This window comes from Sphaerodactylus townsendi, linkage group LG10, assembly GCF_021028975.2.
Source record: "Sphaerodactylus townsendi isolate TG3544 linkage group LG10, MPM_Stown_v2.3, whole genome shotgun sequence".
Classification (NCBI taxonomy): Eukaryota; Metazoa; Chordata; class Lepidosauria; order Squamata; family Sphaerodactylidae; genus Sphaerodactylus; species Sphaerodactylus townsendi.
In genome coordinates this window covers 71,170,886-71,193,738 of record NC_059434.1, presented here as the reverse complement: position 1 = coordinate 71,193,738, position 22,853 = coordinate 71,170,886, and the positions used below count along the sequence as shown (strand labels likewise).

At 42.3% G+C, this 22,853-nt stretch overlaps 1 protein-coding gene across 2 annotated transcripts in view; it reads right to left on the bottom strand.

Moving 5' to 3' along the window:
- Positions 1–22,853, bottom strand: part of UNC5C (unc-5 netrin receptor C) — a 368,989-nt gene that overhangs the window by 18,287 nt on the left and 327,849 nt on the right. For both annotated transcript variants that reach the window (XM_048509243.1, XM_048509244.1), the window contains 3 exons: positions 18,571–18,658; positions 8,396–8,564; positions 6,081–6,314 (listed from right to left, as the gene is read on the bottom strand). In XM_048509243.1, the coding sequence (XP_048365200.1) occupies positions 6,081–6,314; positions 8,396–8,564; positions 18,571–18,658 (491 nt within the window). The remainder of the gene's footprint in view (positions 1–6,080; positions 6,315–8,395; positions 8,565–18,570; positions 18,659–22,853) is intronic.

Below are 22,853 nucleotides of genomic sequence, written 5' to 3'. Positions count from 1 at the left end.
ACAAATAGAGCACAAAATAAAATCAACAAATCTCAAATCATCAAATAAATCATAGTAAATGGCTCTATAGTCTTTGAATCATTAAAACCCCATTAAAAGCAGCGTATTAATATCTTCTTATTCTTTAAGGTGCTACAAGAAGCATCTGCATGTCATTTTTTCTGTAAATTGTGGTTTGCAGAATGTATCCCAAATATAAGATGCAATTTTCAGGTTATACCTGGGCTTTATTTTGATACCTTCTTAATCTATGACCTTAGTTAGATGGCTTAAAGATTACACCAAGGTGGCCTAAACATATCAAATGGATTAACAGAGGCATGCAAATAGTGGCATATTCATTAACTTCTCTCTCATATGCATGCACACACAAAGAAATTAAAGCTATTGAAATCAAGAACAAATGAGGTTTTGCTCCAACAGAGAAGTGTAATAACATTATGTTGGTCATGTTCATTTGTTTAGTTAGCATAAAAAAGAACAACAATATCCTGCACAAGTCTAGCACCTGATAAAGCCAAAATGACATTTGCTTTTAAGTTATTAGAAGAAAAGAAACATAATTAGAAAGCTTTTAGAATTAGGGTTCTGCCAATCAATCAGTTCCAACTTCTTTTCAGTAGGCTCAATTATCTCATGAAGATGTCTAAAGAGCAAATCAATACTAATTATTTGATTGCTATCAACGATCATTATGCCCAAATTATCTCCCTGGATTGACTAAAGGAAAATTTATTGCGTCTCCTTAGGTCAGAGTGCCTAAATATATATCTGAATCCTTCCCAGATGCAGAGTGTATTGCTGTTCGAGGGAAGTAACTAATAACCCTCCTAGCCCTTCATGAAATAAATGTGCAATACAACATCACTTTGTGTGTGGTAAAAGTTATTTTATTAACAAATTGGTTCTAGGTAAAAACAGAGCGTAAGGCGCAGCATGGGGGTCTGATCTTATGTCCTGTGTGCTGGGCAGCACGAGTGCTGTCCCCCAGACACCTAAATTTTTCTCGGCACGCCTGCCGATGAAAAATTAACACACGCTGGAGCAGCTGTGAGATTCCAGATGGGCGGTTGCCACTTCCTGAAGACTCTTTGCTGCCAGGGGCGCAAGCCATATAAGCCCACGTCTGGGCAGGTTACCCCTTGGCTTGCTCGACCCCTAACCTCATAAGGAGGTTCCCAAATAGCGGGCATTTTTGCCTGCTGTCCCCCAAGCTAAAGATCAGTCCCCCATGCGCAATCCGCAAACCCTATAACAAATTAGGCATGCATTAACAAAATGGCAAAACGGGGAGAGGTGGGTGGGACACGTGTTTGCTCCGGCAAATGGGGAGGGGTTAGGCCAGGACCAGCCTAAAATAGGCTGCCTGGCCCCACCTCCTCCAGTGACGTCAGGGCGCCAGGCGTCACTGCCTAGCGCCCTGGAGGCTTCTGTCCCTGCGTGGCACAGAAGCCAGAAACCTCGCGAGCTGTTGGGAGCTCGTGATGCGACGGGGAGGGCGGCAGCCACCTAGGAGGCTGTCCCTTCCCCACCAGCAATGGCGGCCTTGGTAATTCACGGCCGCTCTTTGATACACGTAATACAAGAGTTTGACTTTTATATTCATATTTATGAACTGGCTGATAATCACTGCTATTTGTAATAGCCACGGAATGGTCCCTGGTCAGGCATCTGTACAATAAGACAAGACACTACTATAATGTTGGGTTTGGCCAATGCAAGGGAATGTACATGCATAAAAAAAAAAGGGGGGGGGGAACGGAAAAGAAACAAAGAAAGAAGTTTTTATTTTTAAAAGGGAGTAGCCCCCTTCCATGCAAAGTTATCATGAAAGCTAAACCTTTAGAAGGATGACTCAATTCTTAGGATTGCAGTGTTACTCTACTAAATTAGGATGCAGCAAAAAAACCTATGAAAGATGCAAAAGAATGCTGAAACTGAACCTTGAAATTAAAGGTCATCAGAATATTTACAATAGTGTCTTCTAAGATCCTTGACTACAGCAGTGACCTGAGGAATACAAGGCTTCTCATGCCCATAGGTCTCATGTGTCAGTCAGGGCAATTCCTCACGGAGAACATGAATGTTGATAGAACCAGGTTTGAAAAGAACTGGCACCTTTTCATCCCGGTTTCATGCTCCCCACTGCAGTTTGTGCCCCCCAAACGATCCTCCGGCAGCAGCAACGCAGGATTCCCCACTCGAACGCTCGTTCCGCTCAGGGGCGATCCTGATTGGCTGCTGCTGGGCGGGAATTGGTTTTTTTCCTGTCAGAGCCACATCTATGCAAGCATGCGCAGACCGACACAAAGAAACAAGTGCTTATTCTTTAAATAAACAACCGTCGCATCCACGTGGATGTGATTTGTATTGCCGTATATGTTTTTTCAACCAAAACTGTCCGTCCGTTGTTTGTATCCACGTGGATCTCGGGTGCGTGAAGTAAAAAAAAAAAGGGCTGCACGTACATTGTGCACAGCCCACTGCATCCTGATTGGGTGGGAGGCTCCACGTCACTCCCAAGGGTGGGAGATTCAAACACCCGATACTCCACACTGCTCCCCTCTGATCCAGATTCATCATGACATTCAAAAGGTCTACTTTCTTCCAGGTTCTGAAATAACACGTGCGGGGGGAGGGGGAGCCAGAACCGGGATGAAAGCGTGTTCGGAGATCAGGCAGTGGGGAGTTCTGCAGGAAACCTGGTTATTTTGCGTGAGTATCACACGCTTTATTCACCGTGGGAAATCGACCCCACAGTACTCTACCACTCTGTGCATAGAATATGGAGTTTTTCTGCAATCCTCTCTGTTCCTGCAGCTTTTTCTAACCCCAAGAATTGATTCTACTCTATTTTTCTATTCTATTTACATTTATTACCCTGTCCTATACCAGAGTCTCAGGGCAGATTACAACAAAATATGCAACATAAAAATCATGGCAGTAAAACACAATAAAACACATTAAAACCCCATTCTAACAGATCATTTACAGATTTTCTTGGAGGAATACTGCATGGGTTGGGGGGCTGGAGTGAGGAAAGAAACTACTTCTTCTGCTTCCCCAACTCTGATGAGGAAAGCGATTTAGTTCACTTCCTTGTCCCTCCTGAATCTATCCCACCAGTGCTCAGGACTGTTCCTCCATGACTCCAGGAATGATCTTTCCAGGAGTTGGAAGTGACTACATAAAAGGAGAGGAATGTGTGAAAACTTCTGTCTATGGTCAGTTGGATACATGCCAATGAGGGAGTCAATGAAAACACCCTCCAATACTGAATCAGACTTGGACCATGCAAAATGGCCTGTGTACCTCATTCTATTTGTGCCATTCTGCAATTTTCATAGAATCATAGAATCATCAAGTTGGAAAAGACTACAAAGGCCACCACGGTGTAGCCGACTACGGAGCAGAAGGCAAATGCATAAATGGCCCATATTACCATACTGTGCAGACCAGTAGGATGTTTGGATCTATTATGGCCAGAGATGGCCAGGCTCCTAAACTTCAGTAAGTTATCTCAAACTTCATGGTAAAAGCCCTGATCACTTCCTTGTAAGTACTAAGTTAAACAATGGAAGATTGAAAAGTGTCTGTGTCTGTATATATAGGGATTAGATAAGTTTAATTAAAGCAGCAGGCTTAAAATTTAAGACATTCTGTCCAGAATTTTGATGGTCTAACATTTGGATCATTTTGTCCTTCCTTCCTGCTGTATATCACAAAGAATCTCGCAGAACAGTGCTATTTTTTAATTGGACAGAATGAGTTAAATTCAGGTACATGTTATCAGCATCAGCAAACTTACAAGCAGGGTATTATGGGTCTGAAGGTGCTTTCAGATAGATGGTTGTTTAGAGTTGCCAACATTTTCATTCAGTGTAGCAGAAGCTTGAAAGCTAGCCATGACTTGTGCCAAATTCCCACTGTTTGCTGCTAGGCCAAATGGCAGACCCCAAATAGCAGAATCAGCTATAGTGGCACAATCTAAAAGAGCAACTGCAGTGCCAACCAGAACCAACCCTTAAAGTACTTCCCCTGAAGTACTATTAAGCTGCTTTCAGCTAGTGTTACGGGGCTACATCAGCCATGCAGCCTGGGCACAATCCCAGGTGCAACAGGTGGTCTTTGAGCCATATGCAGCACAACAGCCATGTTTGCTGCCCAGCCAGATGCTTCAAAACCATCTTAGCTTTATGTTTTTTTCATCCTGCTTATAAAGCACCTGGTGGATCACAACATGCAGCAAGGAGCCACCTTGTGCAGCCCTAGTTAATGGAAACCTAAATAAGCTTTGAAATCAGCTATTCACCATTCAACCAACTAATGAAAGAAATATACCAAGGCTAGCTGTGTCCTTCACCCTTATAGACAGACTGTGCCTCCATATGTGGGCAAGTATCTGGATTTATAAGAAAGACACATTTGTTTGCCTGAAAAAAACACTATGAAATCTAAGTTTCCTGAAACAACTCCCGGGCTCCGGCATATGTCAGCAGGTTAGATGCCTCTGCTGCTAATTCTTAGAAGATGTTTGCTTGTATATGCAAATTCTGGAGCATATGAGAAGGTGCCCAAAGACTATGTGGATCAAGACAGGCAGACAGGAAAAGATAATTTGTCTTTGGGAGACTCAGACCTTGACACTGCTAGGAACTTAATCCTCTTTTAATGAGTTTGGGAAGTGAGTAATAATATTTTGATGAGTCAAATGCAGTAATTTTATCATAGAAGCTGTCAAGACATTGGCCCAAATGAACCTCACGCAGAGCAGGAAATCTCAACTGGCAAGTGCTCTACAGCTGCAGGCAGACAACAGTTTTTAAAAGAGAGTTGAAAATGATGTGTTAATGGAACTGTGCCATTGTACTAGTGTGTTTTGGTCCAATGTCATCTCTGGTCACATAGGTCTCGCAGGTTTTTGAGGCCCTTCAAAACTTTGTGGAAATGGTGGGTGCAGATGTGGCAGTGGCGTGAATGCACACACCATGGGAAACAACACCACTTCTAGCTTCAAAACTGAGAAAACCCATATTCTCTTCCCCTTTGTATTCTCTCAATAATTTTCTTACTGTATGTTTAATACCCGCCAAAACAAGTCACACTACTTCAGTGACGAAGATAACACACTGTAATGTTCCACTACACTCACTGCCAAGCAGCATCCAGACTGCAAGTGGGAATTGTTAGCAATCAACTAAGAAGCAAAAACACGTCCCAGGCAATGTTTACGGATAAATCCTTGGAACTGTTGCTATGTAAAGCTGCTACTGGCAATCCACTCGCCAGGTAACCTGCAAGTGACAACCTTCAGATATCAACAGCACAGCCAAACACTTAATGATGAAGTCTTTTAAGTCTTCACTGCTGCAAAGATGTACCTAGTGAAGAAGTGATGTGTGTCAATCCAATCAACATCACACATGTAGAAATAGTCAGTAGGGTAAGATTATTAAGGCATCATAATCACGCATGGTACCTATGGTATCAAATGCATGCATATTTAAATGCGCACTACTGAGTGAGAAGCACAAATATAGAACAGCAACAACCTTGGTTCATTTCCATTGCAAATTCTCAGCACAAAAACTGCAGACAAAGTCATCGAGCAAAGCAATATAGCAGCAGGCGCTTGATTAACAACCCCGGAGCTTCTTTTATCATTATCAACTACTTACAAAGAGGCATTTATACATTTTGCATCTCTTGGGAGCTGGCACTTAGCATTAAAAATACATGAGCCTCCAATGAAGTCCTTTTCCACCTTATGGCCTTTTAATAACGCAAAAAATTTCAGAATCCAGGTTATGATATAGGTAAACAAAAGAAGAAAGAATCCTGGGAAAAGAATTGGCTCGTTGGATAAGAGAGATTGTTTTGCAGAAAGTCAGCCCTGAGTTTTTACCTCTGTGTTTCACTTCTCCTTTTCACCCTCTTCCCCATTATGAAACTACTTCTTGCCCAGCATCACTCCAGTTAAAGGCAACATTGAAAAAAAATACATCAACACTGGAGATCAAGAGAAAAACACACAGCAATTCATTGATCAAAGCAATTCTGGTAAAGGGAGACCAATTTACCTTGAGGGCATCATGGTTGTCATCTAGGCAGTAGACTCGTATGTTGTACTCCAAGGAAGAGCAGATCACTGGCCCAAAGATGGCCAGCTTGAGCCGCTTTGCAGCTCCTTTGGTGATTGACTGTCCCACTAAAGCGTAGGTGCTGAGAGTTTCTGTTAGGATATGGCAGGCTTCAGGATCCAGCTGGATGTAGCATGGGGTAGTGAAGTTTTCTTCTCCGACTGCCACCACATCCTAAGGAGAAGCATTAATAACATGAGACTGATCTTGGTGGGTTCTTAGTGAAGAGCCTACCCACTTCTGATGACTTCCAAACGGTAGGTAGATAGCTGAGTCTAGATCAGGGGTCTTCAAACTATGGCCCTCCAGATGTTCATGGACTACAATTCCCATAAGCCCCTGCCAGCATGGCCAAGTGGTAGGGCTCATGGGAATTCTAGTCTATGAACATCTGGAGGGCCATAGTTTGAAGACCCCTGGTCTAGATTGTGAGCTGGATGGCCCTAGCTAGCCTGACTTAATCAGGTAGAAGCTAAGCAGGGTCAGCCTAGGTTCATACTTGAATGGGAGAACACTAAGTCCAGGATTGCTACTCAGAGGCAGGCGATGGCAAACTACCGCCATATGTCTCTTGTTTTGAAAACCAAACAGGGTTGCCATACGTTGGCTGGGACATAATGGGACTTTCCACCACCACAGCTGAGTCTAGGCAGCTGATTAATTAAGATATAAGGAACCAGTTCTAAATATAGATAAGAATAAAAGAATATGACACACAGATGTGAGATTCAAAGGTTCAGCTGCTGATCAACAATACTGTGTTGATTCAAATGTAAATACAGTGCTTTGGCATGCTTAGGTCTGCTTCCACATGCATAGTAGCAAACAATTCCACTAATAATTTTATTTTGCAATATTGGGTACTGCCAAATGCAAAAGGCAAGGTCTGGCAAAAAAAAAACCCAACAACCCGAGAACCAAGAAAACCTGTGTTTCTGAAAATTCAAAGCTGAAATGAATTTACAAGCCTTCCGTTTCCTATTTCCTAGCAAGAAGTTGGCAGTGCTGATGGTGCAAAGCAAATGGGGTAGCTAGATTGAGTGAATTCCTAGTTTAGGAACAGATTCAAGAGCTGGGTTCATGCAAAGGTGATGCTACACATTTGCAAAGGTGACACCATTCTTCCTGAGGGTGGAAGGAAAAGTGTCATTTGCATTGCTGATTCTACACACACATACACACCTCCCGCTGGCCAAGCCATGATGAAACATTTGTACTGGCACTCGTAACAGTGACTTGCCTCTAGCAACACAAACATCTGTTCAATGGATAGAGATAGGAGCTCTGTTCCAGAAAGAGTGAGCAAAGGAAAGAGAATGGACCTGCACAAGATTAGGCTAACTGCGCTCGTATGAGAAACTCACTAGATATTTGCAAATTATATTCACAGTATGAAAAACCTGTTCAATATCTGAATCACTATATGACCATGTGACACACCTTATATTGAATTAGACCAGGGTGTTGAACTAATTTCTTACAAGGGACAGATACAACATAAATGTGACTTGGTTGGGCTCTTAGAGGGGGAGTGGCTACCTTGGCTTGTCCCGGAATGGCACTGGTGTGAGTGTGTGTGTATGTGTGTGTGCCTGGATTAGTGAGCTCATAATGGGGTGGAGTGGCTGCCTTGAGAGAGCTTAACAGGTCCGTGAGCCAACAGAGACAATTCTTCCCCTTGGTTCCACGTGCCAGGCCAGATCTTGAGTGCCAGATCTCAAAGAATCACTTAGCAGAAAAGATATGATGCTGATTGAAAGGAATAAACTTGCTACAACCATCTCGTTACAGACTGGCCATCAACCATGAATCTATTCCAGAGCATGATGGGTAACGACTAATGAAGTCGGGGAGAATTTAAATGCTTAAGCTACTATCCCAACGTATTTATGGCAGCAATGTCCAATTTTTGCATCTTTGTTTCATTTCCAGAAAGTTTATGTGCTATGTTTCAAAAACCCACATTCACCTATTTTGGAAATTTTTCATCTGTGACTTGAATCAACTGTTTGGCTTCCTCAGTTTGAGTTTCATTTGAATAATTTCCCAGGAATTGAAGAGACATACGTGTCATATACTGAGCCCTTAATATTCTAGATAACATTACTTTGGATTAACAACTAATCTACCAACAAGCAAAGAATTTTAGTCCAACAGTACCACATTGCTAATATTTCCATTTATTATAACATACACACTCATTCAGTCCAGGAATCTCTACAAATGTTGTAAATACTGAATTTTTGTAACCTCACCTCCCATTGTCCTTGGGTTGTTTGGTTCTTCAGCTGGATTTTCCAGTCTTCAGTGTTTGGTTCTGCACAATGGTGCATAGTGAGAATGACAGGCCGTGTCAGCAAAGCTCCCGGAGGTCCACAGTTTACCACAGGGGTCAAAAGGGTTTGACTGTCTTCCACAGGAGGCCTAACAGGATTATAAAATAGGGGATGAGTCAAATTTGTTGGATTGTTTTAAATGATATTGTAGAAAAGCAACAACAGATTTTTTTAAAAATCCCTTGTCAAAGTTATCTAACCATGAAGTATAGCTTTCATATTCTATACTATCTTCTACCCAACCGTGGTGTAGTTGTAAAATGCAGCAGACTCAAACTTGGAGAACTGGGTTGATTCTCCTTCCACATGATGCCTGCTGGATGACCTTGGGCAAGTCACAGTTCTCTCAAAATTATCTCAGCCCATTCAGAGACAGGCAATGGCAAAATACCTTTGAATGTCTCTTGCCTCAAAATCCCATAAGACAACTATGACTTGGCGATGCACACAACTATGACTTGGCGATGCACACACACACATACTCAATAATCAACCAGTTAGGGGACAAAGGAAAATATAACTGGAGAATACTGATAACCAACTTTTTCAGCACATGTGTCAAAAGCCAAAACATGCCACAGTACAACCATAGCACACATACTGGCCACATGCAGCAGCTGATATTGTGGTTTCAATGGTGCAGAAGAGGCACGTCAGTCAATCCCAGGACTACTTATTCATTATCTCATGAGGCAGGAAGCCAGGTGGCTCTCTCCTACTATTTGCCACTGATCTTGGGGCGCCTCAGCTCCAGGGACTGTTTTTCTGTCTTTCAAAACTTCTTGGGAAAACGGAGGGAATAAAGGGGATGGCAAAGGCCAGGTTTGACAGATCTGGCTCTGCCAAGCTTGGGTGCTCCATTATCTCAACAATAAACACTACTGATTAATACCTCAGAGTCTGTTTGTTGGCTTACGGTTCTGAGACCTAGCATTTGCATTCTTTACCTTGTTGATACCTCTCTTAAGAATAAAGAAGATGCTGCAAATGAGTTCTTGTGGCTGTTGTGAGTTTTCCAGGTTGTGCGGCTGTGGTTTGGCAGCTTTTGTTTCTAATGTTTCACCTGCATCTATGGCTGACATCTTTGGAGAGAAACATATCTTAGGCTCATTCCGCACATGCAGAATAATGCACTTTCAAACTGCTTTCAGTGCTCTTTGAAGCTGTGCAGAATGGCAAAATCCACTTGCAAACAGTTGTGAAAGTGGTTTGAAAATGCATAATTTTGCGAGTGCGGAAGGGGCCTTACTGTGACATGCCTCTGAAAATGCCAGCTATAGATGAAGTGAAATGTTAGGAACAAAAACTACTAAACCATGGCCACACAGCTGGAAAACCTATAACAGCCAGTTGATTCCAGCCACGAAGGCTGACAATACATCAAACTAGTTCTAGTTCTTGAGCGCATGTTGCCACTGCGAGCAGCAGAGTGCTGGATTAGGTGGACTCTGGTCTGATCCAGCAGGCTCTTTCTTATGCTCTTGTTTAGTTTTTTCTTGAGTGATGAGCTATTACATGGGGGTGGAGAAGCAAAACCAAGAGCTTCTTAACTTGTCTTATATGCAAATAGAATGATATTGAGTCTTATACTGAATATGAGTTTTATATGTGGTTAGAATGCTATTGCATATGAATGCAGAAGAAGGGAAAATAGACCAGGCACACATTGCCTCCCTATTCATAAATGTTTATGTTGCCCAGCATGTAATTGAATGCTTTTCATGGATTTCAATCTTCAGGGCATGAATCAGTCACTTACTGCCAAAGAACAAGAAGGAATTTTCCTGATGAGAAGATGGTCTGCATTAAAGGGATATTTGTGTATGTATGTGTGTGTGTTTTTTGCACTACTCCAGATAAATGGATGTTGGTCATTACCATGATCACAGTGTAGGCATGAAACTAGCTAAAGTGCCAAATATATTACAGTTTTGTGGAACCGTGTCTATGTTTTATATAATAGTGGGTCTGAGGACAGTTTGATGCTGAACAAGGAAAAAAATAGACCTTTCCATACTGCTAAATCCATAGTGCCGCTTGCCTTCGTTTGCAGGCTCCCGTGCAAATGTTACAAATGTGGTATAATCAAAAAGGAATTTCAAAAGAAAATTTACACTGGTATAGATTTATATTATAAAAGACACACACCAAAACAAGTTTCAAAGATTCTTTTTCGTGCTTCTGAAGCATTATTTACTGTGCCAGATGTACCTGGGCCCTTTCATGTTGTCACATCTCTTGCTCTCTTTTTCATTAGCAGACCAAAGTTCTTCTTTCACTGATCATACCCTCCAATATATTTTTTTTTAATTGCAAATTGCAAGGCTATTTTTTCCCTAATGACATATATTTTATGGTGTTTGTGTGTGCTTCAGAAAGAGAGAGAAAGCCTACAGCAGCAGAAGATGTAATGGTGGTGAAGTGCAGTGTAGTAGTTAAAGTGTTAGACCAGGATAGGTCAACGCAGGATCAGATCCCCACTCTGCCATGGAAGCTTGCTGGGTGGCCTAGGGATAGTCACACATTCTGCACATGCAAAATAATGTACTTTCAATCCACTTTCACAATTGTTTGCAAGTGGATTTTGCTATTCCGCACAGTAAAATCCAGCTGCAAAGTGCACTGAAAGTAGATTGAAAGTGCATTATTCTGCATGTGCGGAAGCGGCCTTAGTCTAACCCAGTGGTTCTCAACCTGTGGGTCACGACCCCTTTGGGGGTCGAACGACCCTTTCACAGGGGTCGCCTAAGACTCTCTGCATCAGTGTTCTCCATCTGTAAAATGGATAAATGTTAGGGTTGGGGGTCACCACAACATGAGGAACTGTATTAAAGGGTCGCAGCATTAGGAGGGTTGAGAACCACTGGTCTAACCTTTTAATGAGTCTAACCTTTTAATATGATCCAAGACCAGCACATCGTTTCATGGCTACACTAAAACATATTGGAGTATTCTCAGCCTAACCAACCTCACATGGTTCTTGAGAGGATAAAATGGAGGAATCAAGAATGATATAAGTCACTTTGGGTCCCCTTTGGGGAGAAAAATGGGATACAAATTAATTAATGAACGATGCTAGTCTCAGGAGCATGGGCTAAGCTGTCTGCCTAACCTTCCAAACTCCTGGGCTGATACTTTCAATTGTTTTATTCATCAAAATAGGCAATACCTCAGCAAAGACAGACTGGTTCCAAATTGGCTAAGTTGTCATGCCTCTCTGAAGAACCTGCAGTTTGTGTAAAAATGCAGACTGCACTAAACTCTGCACGGTTCCCTAGATGGAAGCCACACTTGTTTATCATTTCAAACATGTAGTATATGCAAAGCTGTGTGTGTCATGCAGATTCCATTAAAGTAATTATGTCCTCTCTGTCATTTTGCGAACCCATTTGGGTTGAAGAAATGAAATCTTGCTTTTCGATTGACAGTTTGGATAGCTGTGTTGGGAAAAAAATCAAGTGAGAGAAGAGAAATGAATAACTCAGAGTAGCAGATGGTGACCCTTCCAGTCATGTTAAGTAAAGGTTTTGCAAATATATCCTTCCTACTGCTGTTTTCCTTTATACAAATGTTGTGTGTGTAAATTAGGATCAAGATGCTTTGGGCCCCATCTATCAATCTGAGACTACACTACCTAGAATTACTCTAAAGTGGACTTATATCTATTTTTTCTCCCTTTTGGTTTTTTGAAAAGATGTTCCAACTGGGTGAAAAATCCAGACCTCAGTAATCATTCATAATTTTGTCTATGTAAGCAGGATAGGAAAAGAGTTTGGCCTAATAATCTGAAATGTGTATTAATTTTTCATTAGGTTCAGTTTGCCAAACAGTATCTAGTGTCAAACTGATTCTCCCAAAGACATTGGTTCAAAAGCAGCTGCTTTAAAAACAAATGTTTCCACAAACTGGGGGTTGTGTTTTCCGGGCTGTATGGCCATGTTCTAGCAGCATTCTCTCCTGACGCTTCGCCTGCATCTGTGGCTGGCATCTTCAGAGGATCTGAGATCTCTGAAGATGCCAGCCACAGATCTCTGAGACTGTTTCCATAAACTTTTTAAAGGAACCAGGGTGTGTGTGCGTGTGCATGCTGTTTTACCAATGCAATTTTAGTTGTCCACCACAAACATGCATTTGCAATAACATCCACAATACAAAAAATGTGGATGGATTACGGCCACTGGCTGTAGATCATTGTTGACCATAGCTCTATCACATGTATGTACTGTACACACAGACTGACATTTTCAAGAAGAAGAAGAATAGGCCGTTTCCGCACGGCCCATTAACGACGGCCTGGGGGCGCTAAAAACGCCGCCCCCAGGCCGCCGTTCACACAGGCGCCGCTGCTGCAACGCAGCAGCGGCGACCTGACTCCGCTTCCCTCCCCCCAGGGCGGCCTCAGGCTGTTGTTGGGGAGGAAGCGTCTTCCCGGCGGCGCGGTGCGAACCGCGCCGCCGGGAAGACGCTGTCTCCCTTCTGCGCCCCACTCACAATGTCCTCGTCGTCGTCTGCTGGGCTTCGCAGCCCCACCCACACTGTCCTCCGACCTCCAGGGGTCGGAGGGCAGCGTGGGCGGGGCTTCGACGCCCAGCAGGCGACGACGAGGACATCGTGAGTGGGGCGCAGAAGGGAGAAGAGGCGGCTCTGTGCGGAGCCGCCTGCCGTCTGTCGTCCTCTGCTTGGCCCGTTCGCATGCTTGCATGCGAACGGGCTTCCGCCCCCACGCCGCCAGAACTCTTGGCGGCGTGGGGGCGAATGGAGGCCGTGCGGAAACGGCCATTTTGTTTGGATTTATATCCCCTCTTTCTCTCCTGTAGGAGACTCAAAGGGGCTTACAATCTCCTTGCCCTTCCCCCCTCACAACAAATACCCTGTGAGGTGAGTGGGGCTGAGAGGGCTCCAAGAAGCTGTGACGAGCCCAAGGTCACCCAGCTGGCGTGTGTGGGAGTGTACAGGCTAATCTGAATTCCCCAGATAAGCCTCCACAGCTCAAGCGGCGGAGCGGGGAATCAAACCCGGTTCCTCCAGATTAGATACGCGAGCTCTTAACCTCCTACGCCACTGCTGCTTCAGTGCTGTTCCCCTCAACCGGACATTAGCTGACTGTTTTTTTTTGCAGGTGATAGGGCTATACTGTAAAGAAATGGTTCAGAAAGGTGCTTTGGTTATGCACAGGGTTGCGCATGGTCTGTTGTTGAAGTATGTGACTACTATGCAGTTTCCATATCATTTAGCTTGTCATGTTTAAATGCTTATGCTTTGTTTCAGCTCTGTTTCATATTTTAGCCTTCCAAACCTTATTGCACTGTTTATTGTATGTGTAATTTGCTTTGAGTCTCAGGGAGAAAGGTAGACAATACATAATGTAAATAAATAAACTGTGACTGGATCGTGCTATAGTTCATCTTAGACATGTCATCCACATGGAGGTCTTGCCATTGAAACAAAAAGCAAGAAATAAATCTCTCAGTAGTAAACTTTAAAAGAATTTATCATTTTAATAGAAAAATATTGTATTATCCCTATAATGGATACATTTCTTTTAGTTATCCATATTTTAAGCAGGTGTTTAGCTATCCGTATTTTAAACAAATGCAATGACTAAGCTGCCTTGTACTGGATCGTTATGTAACTACTAAGATGTGACAAGAAACCTTCGCATTAGTTTATTAATTATTGGAATCCTGAATTGCATTTTCTTAACTGATTTTAATCTATATATTGTCATTGGCACACATCACAGCAAATATATATGTGTGTGTGTGTCTATATCTATGTATCTATGTATCTATCTGTCTGTCTGTCTATCATGTATGTATGTATGTATGTATGTATGTATGTATGTATGTATGTATGTATGTATGTATGTATGTATGTATGTATGTATGTATATGCATGCCTGTTACCAGCAAGCATTATAAGCATTATTACAAAAGGTAAAAAACATGGTGTAATTGTTTGCATGTAATATTTAGTTTTAAAATAAAATAAAAAGAGGTCATAGTTTTGAGCTATCTCTGACAAATGTCCCCAATTATCCAGGCGTAGGAGGGTGCCTCTGAGCCCTGATAACAGCATCATTGTTGTCAATAACACACCATTTTAGAAAACTGGAAAACAACTGTGTGTGACTCTTTGGGAACAACTCTGGCATTTAATAAGGACCATTAGATTCCCATGTTGATGACTAAAGGTAACACTTCCACTGACACCCCTGTGCTTTCAAACGCTATAATGGGAATGGAATCAACGAAAAAACTCACACTGCTCTGACACCCGTAACCTTCAGCCGGTTGAAAGAACAGCTTGACTAGGCCAAAACGTCAAGTCTGTCAAGAGCCTAGCTGCTATAGAAAGGCAACAAAACAAATCTAGGGAGATTAGATGGAGGAAGAAAAGTTTTGGAGCGTGCGGGTGGGAAATCAAGGGGGTCGGTGTGTAGGGCTCTGAGGAATTCTGCTTTTCTTCTGAGCTATTAACAATTGCCTTGTCGCATTCTGAAGTGAGGCTTGAGAACCCGTGGGGTTTGCAAAAGAGTTTGCTTTGTTCACAGAGGCTGAAGTGTGCCCATGACTTTGACACTGGAACTTAGCTCATGTTTTCCATTAGAAAATCCATTTTGCAATTTAGTATTCAGATAAGTACCAGTTGATGGCAGCTTAATTGTCCTATCGATTATTTTGTTATTGTTTTTGGGAAACATACGCTGGTGATAAAGCAGCCAAAAATTCAGGCTTCCAAGATATTGGTTTGCTAAGCTTTTTGACTTTCAGTAGTGGCTCAGCAAGTCATAAAGCAATAGAGTTGCCAGACCCCATTGGGAGAAGAGGATCCCCTGCTTTGAGCCTCCTCCACCAGAACCATCCAGCAGGCTGGTGAAAGTCTTACAAAGCTTAAAATGAGGCCTTGACCTTGCCAGAGTCATGATGTCATCAGAACCGCTCTGGTATTTGGGTAAAACTTTATTGTAAAAACAGCTTCTACCATAGAGGTTTTGCCCAAATACCAGACTGTCTCCCATGATGGCACTGACATGATGACATCACTTTTGGAAGTGATGCCATATCATTGCCAGTCTCCTGGTGGTTGCCTGGTAACACTATATGGTAACCTAATGAACACAAGATGCTACTGGTTGGGTTCATTAGTTTTACTTTCTCAGCTAAGTGGTAGAGGTGATATTGTACCATATGATGACCTGCTGGGCATTACCTGTTAGGATATATTGTTTAAGTAACCTGAGGAGAAACATTGGAAGTTTTGTTTGCTTAAATAAGGAGCTGCCTCAGTTTTTAGAAGAGGGAGTAGTCTGGATCCATGCAATGGTTACCTGATGTTGGATTCAAAAATATTATCATTCAAATGTTATTATATTTTGTAATTGAATAGTTCTATTGTACTTGTCGTCCACCTTAAGTCCCAGTGATTATAAAGAAATAATATCAAAGCGGTGTGGGAATGTACCAGGATTTCTGAATTTTCTCCATTCCTGCAGTGTACATCTCTATGGTATCCCTTCACTAAGTACTTTTCTTGGTAAAGAACAAAAACTTTTAGACAAATGACCTGCAAAGAAGTATTTTGTGGGCAAAACAAATGGCCCAATTTATACTACTATGCTTCTCAAAATCAGACCCAGCCACTCCTGTAACACTTTCCTTTGTACTGTTCAGTATCATGTCTGAAACACACAAAATTGCTTCCTCTGTGTTAAATTTGGTCTTATGTGACAGCAAAATGTCACAGTGCAGAGGTCCCCAACATGGTGTCCATGGGGGCCATGGCCCCCACCCACACATTTTTTGAAACCTGCCACGTGATTTTATAAAGTGGGTAGGGCCAGGTAAGGTTTTTGCCAGCAAGGCTTCTGATTTTTTAAAAGTGTTGCTTCAGCAGCAACTGCAAGAATGTTCACCGTGTGAAGGTAAGCTGTTGGAGCCGTATTGTGGCTAGCTCTGTATTCCTCTGTCAGCCAGTTGGTGGCAGCCATTTTGTAACTGTGCCCAATACGCTGTGTCAGAATTCCAAATATGCCCACAAGTACAATAAGATGGGGGACCCCTGTCTTATTTAGTGGATGATGCCCAGTAAGGGATGTTTGTTAAACTGGAAGGAAGTAGTTTACTTATAATTTTATATTGCCATTGCACCACTGAGACCCTATGCAGAAAGTTTATTTACCTTCTGTAGAACTTTTAATTTAATTTAATTTTACTCAACTACTACATTGTTCAAGGGGGCTCATGATGGCTTATAGCAATCAGCTATACATGTCACAAATATAAACATAAAGTTCAATATTTACAATATAAAATACAGTATATACAGGTTGCTTTATTTGACAGCTACATTTGATGAACCATTAATGTAGAACTAACCACCACTATCTGGTGGTCTATAGTGTCCTTTTTCAACACTAATTCTTGAAAAGTGACAGATCTCTTTGAACAGGGCTAAGTGTCATTTTGTAATTGATGGGTGAATTTGGGCGGGGGGGAAGGTTAATAATAAAACACAAAGGTCAACATGATGGCACAACAGACTTGACTTTTTCTGTAATTAGCCATCACCAAAATGCAGGACATGAATAATGTAGGCCAAAAAGAGAGAGAGGGGGAGAGACTCTTCGTTTCTTGTAATTGAATTTTCTAAATGTATTCATTTAGACTAGCAAAACCACAGAAGTGTGTTCGGTCTTGCACAGTCTCCAGATATCTGTGACTGAGAACAGAATGAATATTCTTAAACAATTGTAAAGCAATAAAAGCTGAAATAATCCAGATGCTTAATATTGCATCAAATAGCAAATTCCTCATTTGCATGATGGGATAGTGGAAATACAAAGCTTACGTATCCCTGCATAGAGCTGGATCAGAGCTGGTAGTAAAAAGCTTTCCATCTTGCCTGCCAATATATGGAGCATGGAAGCTTTTTTGGGTGTGGGCTGCAACGTTTACTCCGCCCCTGGGAATATATCCATACTAATATATAATATAATAATAAGCCTTTATTTGGCATAACAATAATCATAACACAATAAAAAACCTGAGATAAAAGGTACACAAATACAAAGTGTTAAGATAGAATATAAATTATTGATTGTGCATCACCTCCAGTAAAAATTGTGCTACCAATTCACAAGTTTCATTGTCAGAATTGTCCAGAAGGAAAGGAAGTCTACCTGATTCTCCCATGTCACTAGGTATCCTAGAAAGAATATTGGAATATTTTGATCTGATATTTGCAGATTTAGGGCAGCAAAGCAGTTGATGTGCCAATGTTTCAATTTGTTGTTCACCACAAGAGCATACCCTTTCGCTCATTTCCAAGTTGTTAAATCTACCACGCAATAAAGCGGAGGGGAAAACATTGAAGCGAGCAAGTGTGAGGGCTCTTCTCTGCATAGGATTAGTCAAAAAATACAAATAGGGAGCCATCCTGTTTTGATATAGTATATCAAAACAGGATGGCTCCCATACTAATATATATCTGATTTCCCTTGATCATTCTGAATGGAAAAAACTATTTTCCTTGGCACAGATTTTGGGTGGATGACTACACCATCCTACTGGTCTGTATTCTCAAATTCAATTTGCTTTCAAATTTTTACATTCATTGATGACATCAGTTTAACAGCTAGGGCTGCCAATTCTGAGCTGGGAAATTCATGGAGATTTTGAAGGTGGGACCTGCAGAAGGTGGGATTTAGGGAAGGGACTCAGCAGGAAATAATATCAAGAAGTCCACCTTCCGACTACACTGATTCCTGTTGTCAATTACAATTCCAGGAGATCACCAGGCCCCACCTGGAGGCTGGCAACCCTATAAACAGCAGATGCCAACAGGGGGCTACAGCATCAAAATCTAACCCTTTATCATAAATTCATACACAGCACATGGAGGTTCTGGGCTTAGATATTTCTCAACTCCCTTTCTGGATTTGTTTGCAAACCCTTTCCACGGCCTCAGCATCTTTTCAGCCTTGTGTCCATAGATACATATATATGCTGATCAGAATGTTGCATTAATAGACTTCGCCTCCTCCTTGCAATTAGTTGCTAGAGCAGATGCACCGTAAGCAAAGACTCCTTTACCTCATGTTCTCCTTTCGGTGAACCGTCACGTACATTTCGTAGAGTCTCCCCTGGGGAACAGCCCCTGCAGGAATCAGCAAACTTACTCCTGCAGAACAATAACAACAACAGCAACAAAAGACGGGAGAGAAAGCAGAGAATATTAAGACAGGAAAAGAAAGGCAGGCTGACTTTTGTCCTCAACCTATGGTTGAGTGACTGTTTCCTTCTAGCTGGCTCCTTCTTTACCTTTTCCCCTCGATTTATTACTGAATTTATTGTTTGTATTTTCCCTTCCATCATTAGAGCTTTAGTCGTTCGCTCTCTTTCTGCTATCTCTCTCTGTTATTGTAAATGTTTTTATGGTGCCGTCAGAGTTTCTAGAGTGTATAGTGTTGGGCGTTTCAGTGGTTAACAGGTAATTTAAATTATTACTGAATTGTTGTAAGCTTCCCTGAATCTGACTCGGTTGGGAAAGGGCAGGTTAAAAATCAAGCAAATAAATACATGAGAAGTCTGAGAATATGCCACCTGACATGCCCAAATTCCATCCAGGCCCTCTAACTAAACAGAACACTTTACTGTCATCCAGACACTTATTACCTGGCAGTTTTATTACTTGCATCTTCAGCCTATTTTCTACGTTATAGGAACTGGAGAAGGGAGTATCTTCCCCTCCCTTTTTGCTGTGTTTAAAGAACAAGCAGATGGCCGCACTGCCGCTTTCATTGTTAAAGTGAGGGCAAAACCAACAGTTGCTTTTACTGTTTCAAACAGTAGTAATGGGATAATTTCCCTTGGCTATTCTTATTTAATTAAAAAATTTTTTTAAAAGAAAGCCAGCAGAATGCTATCCCATGAAGCAATATGCAACTATAGCCTTTTTTTATAAGCGTAAGAATATTGGTGCATCTGGTCATCATCTACCATTTTGAAGCACTTGATTAGTTGCATTAATACTGGGCTGAGAAGGGGGAAACAAGCTACCTGCTCTCTCTTGCATGGCCAAAGTTGTCTAGAATATGCTGCAGATCATAGCAGAAACAAAAGCTAGAAGGTCGTAAAAAGAACACTCTCAAGCGGTATTTAATTTCCTTAAAACAGGTTTATATGGCCTCTCCACTCTCTAGACCGCAGGTGTCAAACTTGCGGCCCTCCAGACGTTATGGACTACAGTTCCCATCATCCCCTGCCAGCATAACATCTGGAGGGCCACAAGTTTGACACCAATGCTCTAGACCACTAAATTTTCAAACTTGCAAAATCCAAATTACATTTAAAAAATCACTACATTGACCCGGAGCCCCAATCCAGATTTGTACAAAACTGAAATGCATGTGGAATGATTTGGTAGAGGTGACAGCTAAGGCCATAAAAGGGAATATTTGTATGTATATCTCATTAAATTAGTGGTATGGAGTACCAAGTTCAGTCCCTAGAATCTCAAGTTAAAAAGATCAAATAATATGTGATGTGAAAGACCTCCGCCTGAGATCCTGGAGAGCCACTTCCAATTTGAGAAGACGGTTCTGAGTGCGGTTGACCAACGATCTGATTCAGTATAAGGCAGCTTCATATGTACATATACTGGTATAAATTTAATCATGCATTAGTTGCTGTGTGAAAAGTGCTTTGCTATATTCTGGCCTGTTCTGCACGGGCCAGTGAAGTGGCTGCACACTGGGATACATGATGCTGGTGGAGCCTCTAGGACCGTTTGCACGCATTTGTGCAAGTGGCCCTGGAGCTGTTGCAGCCCCGCAGTGGCCCTGGAGCTGTTGCAGCCCCACCTCCTGTTTTTAAAAAAACCTACCTTCTCTCCCCATGGATCTCTGCAGGGACGAGGGGACACACACACCCCGCGGCCACAGCAGTGCTCCAGGAGTTGGAGGGCAGTGTGGGCATGCTTCCTTGTTCCTGTAGAGCTGAACAGGAGGAGAAGGTAGGTTTTTTTAAAAAACAGAGGCACCTAAAAGCAGCACCTCCAATCTGGTGCCGGTCACATAGCACCAGGTGCACAATGCTGTTTTTGAAAAGTCTCCTTGGGAGGCTGCCTCATTTTGGAGGAGGCAGCTGTGCGAACTGTGCCCCAGGAATGGTTTTACAGTGCCTGGAGTGCTGTTTTTGGCCCATGCAGAGTGGGCCTCTGTCTCACAAAAAAATGCTAGTACATTGTATATTCCTCCGCCATGTAACTCTTTGTTGTAGAATGCTCCGCCTGGATCCTAGTGCCTACCTAGCTCTTCTCCCCTATCTGTTGGAAAGTTTTGATGATAGTTGTTCAATGAACTATAAATGCTCTTGTATCAAAGTACCATGTTAGATGATGCACAGAATAATGGTTTTGACAAAGGCAGGAGTGTAAAAATGAATGTTAATTCTCATATTCATTTGGGACTATATTCTAATGCAGAAGCATACAATTTTCTCAAATGCTGCACCTCAACTGACCATCAGAGGTGGAGTGAAGGGAACTGCGTCCAGGGCACGTGCGCGCTCTGGGCCCCTGGAACCTCCATGGCCCGGCCATGCCCCTGACGCGGCGCCATCTGGGGTGTCGCACCCCCCTGCCCGGTTGGCGCTATGCCATTGCTGATCATACAGACATCTTTATCTGAGACAGAGTATAGTTAGAACCAAAATGAGTCCTTGCTGCATGCAGGAACTGTGAATCTAATCAAGATGCAAACATCCACTATAATCATGAAAAAAATTCATATCTTTTACTACACAAATCCCGTCAATCCCACGTTGCATGATGTGTATGAAATGAGGTTTGCACTGTACTCTATTCTAGCACCTGGTAGTAAAAAACCCTTCAGCCTTATAAATGACATTCTTTAGCTCCATGTCATCTGATGCGAACAGAAATTTAGAGCAACTTGTTTCCTAATTAATTTGTCCTTATCGTGTCCACTGGCAACAGCAAAGCATTTTCTCTGGAAGCCAGGTTTGCTTTCTGGCACTGCATGAAAGAAAAGGTCAAGGGGTTCTGAATGTCACTTCACACAAGGAGGTTGGGAAGTCTAATACTCTTGAAAGCAGTGACTCAGAGCTTTGCCATTTTTGGCTAAAGTAGGGCAGGGCTTCAGGGAGAGATGTTTAATAGCTAAGTAACCCCAAATGGGGAAAAGAGCTACTGTTCGATTTAAACAAAGAAGCTAAAGATTTCCAAAAGCAGCCTTCATTTCTCTTCTCTTCTGCTGGAAAAAAAGAAATGAGATGGCTGCATTTTACGCTTTTGGGAACTCTGGTTCTTTCTGCACAGCACAAATAAAACTGTTTAAAGAAACCATTTTGGCTTTTTTTTTGTCTGCATAGTGTGGACAAAAAAGCATTGCCAGAAAAAGCTTTTTCCCACCCCCCCACCCCCCTGCTAGCTCTCACTTGTGCCCACCATTTTCTCCGTTAGTGCTTTTCCATCCCACCTGCATTTTGGTAAAGGTTTCCCACAGAAGTTTCCTCGGCTTGCAGCTCATCTGCACACGATTTCGCCGTAAAAAGTACATGAATAAAATTCATTTTATGTATTGTCAAAGGCTTTCTTGGCTGGAATCACTGGAGTGTTGTGGGGTTTCTGGGCTGTATGGCCGTGTTCTGGTAGCATTCTCTCCTGATGTTTCGCTTGCATCTGTGGCTGGTATCTTCAAAGGATCTAATGGTAGTAAAACAAGTGGAGTATCTATACCTGTGGAATGTCCAGGGTGGGAGAAAGAACCATTTGCACCCTTTACACTTGTTCACTGATGCAAATAATTCTTTCTCCCACCCTGGACATTCCACAGGTATAGATACTCCACTTGCTTTACTACCATCAGATCCTCTGAAGATGCCAGCCATAGATGCAGGCAAAATGGCAGGAGAAGATGCTACTGGAACACGGCCATACAGCCCGGAAACTACACAACACTCCAAATTTTGTTTTTTCTGGAAGTCCCATGCATGGTTGTTTGTTTGTTTGTTTGTTTGTTTGTTTGTTTGTTTGTTTGTTTGTTTGTTTCCTTCCTTCCTTCCTTCCTTCCTTCCTTCCTTCCTTCCTTCCTTCCTTCCTTCCTTCCTTCCTTCCTTCCTTCCTTCCTTCCTTCCTTCCTTCCTCTTTTTTTTGAGGGAGCTGTCTGCGAAGCAATGAGAACTTGAAATATGCTCATTGCAGATTCTCATATCATATCACCAAAGCTTTGCATTCAGATCCCTTGAAACAAAAAAAGGTAAAATGATGCGCAGCATCACCAGGCAAAACAAGCCTTATTCATGTACTTTTAACGGTGAAACTGCATGTGGATGAGAAGCAAGCAGAGGAAACC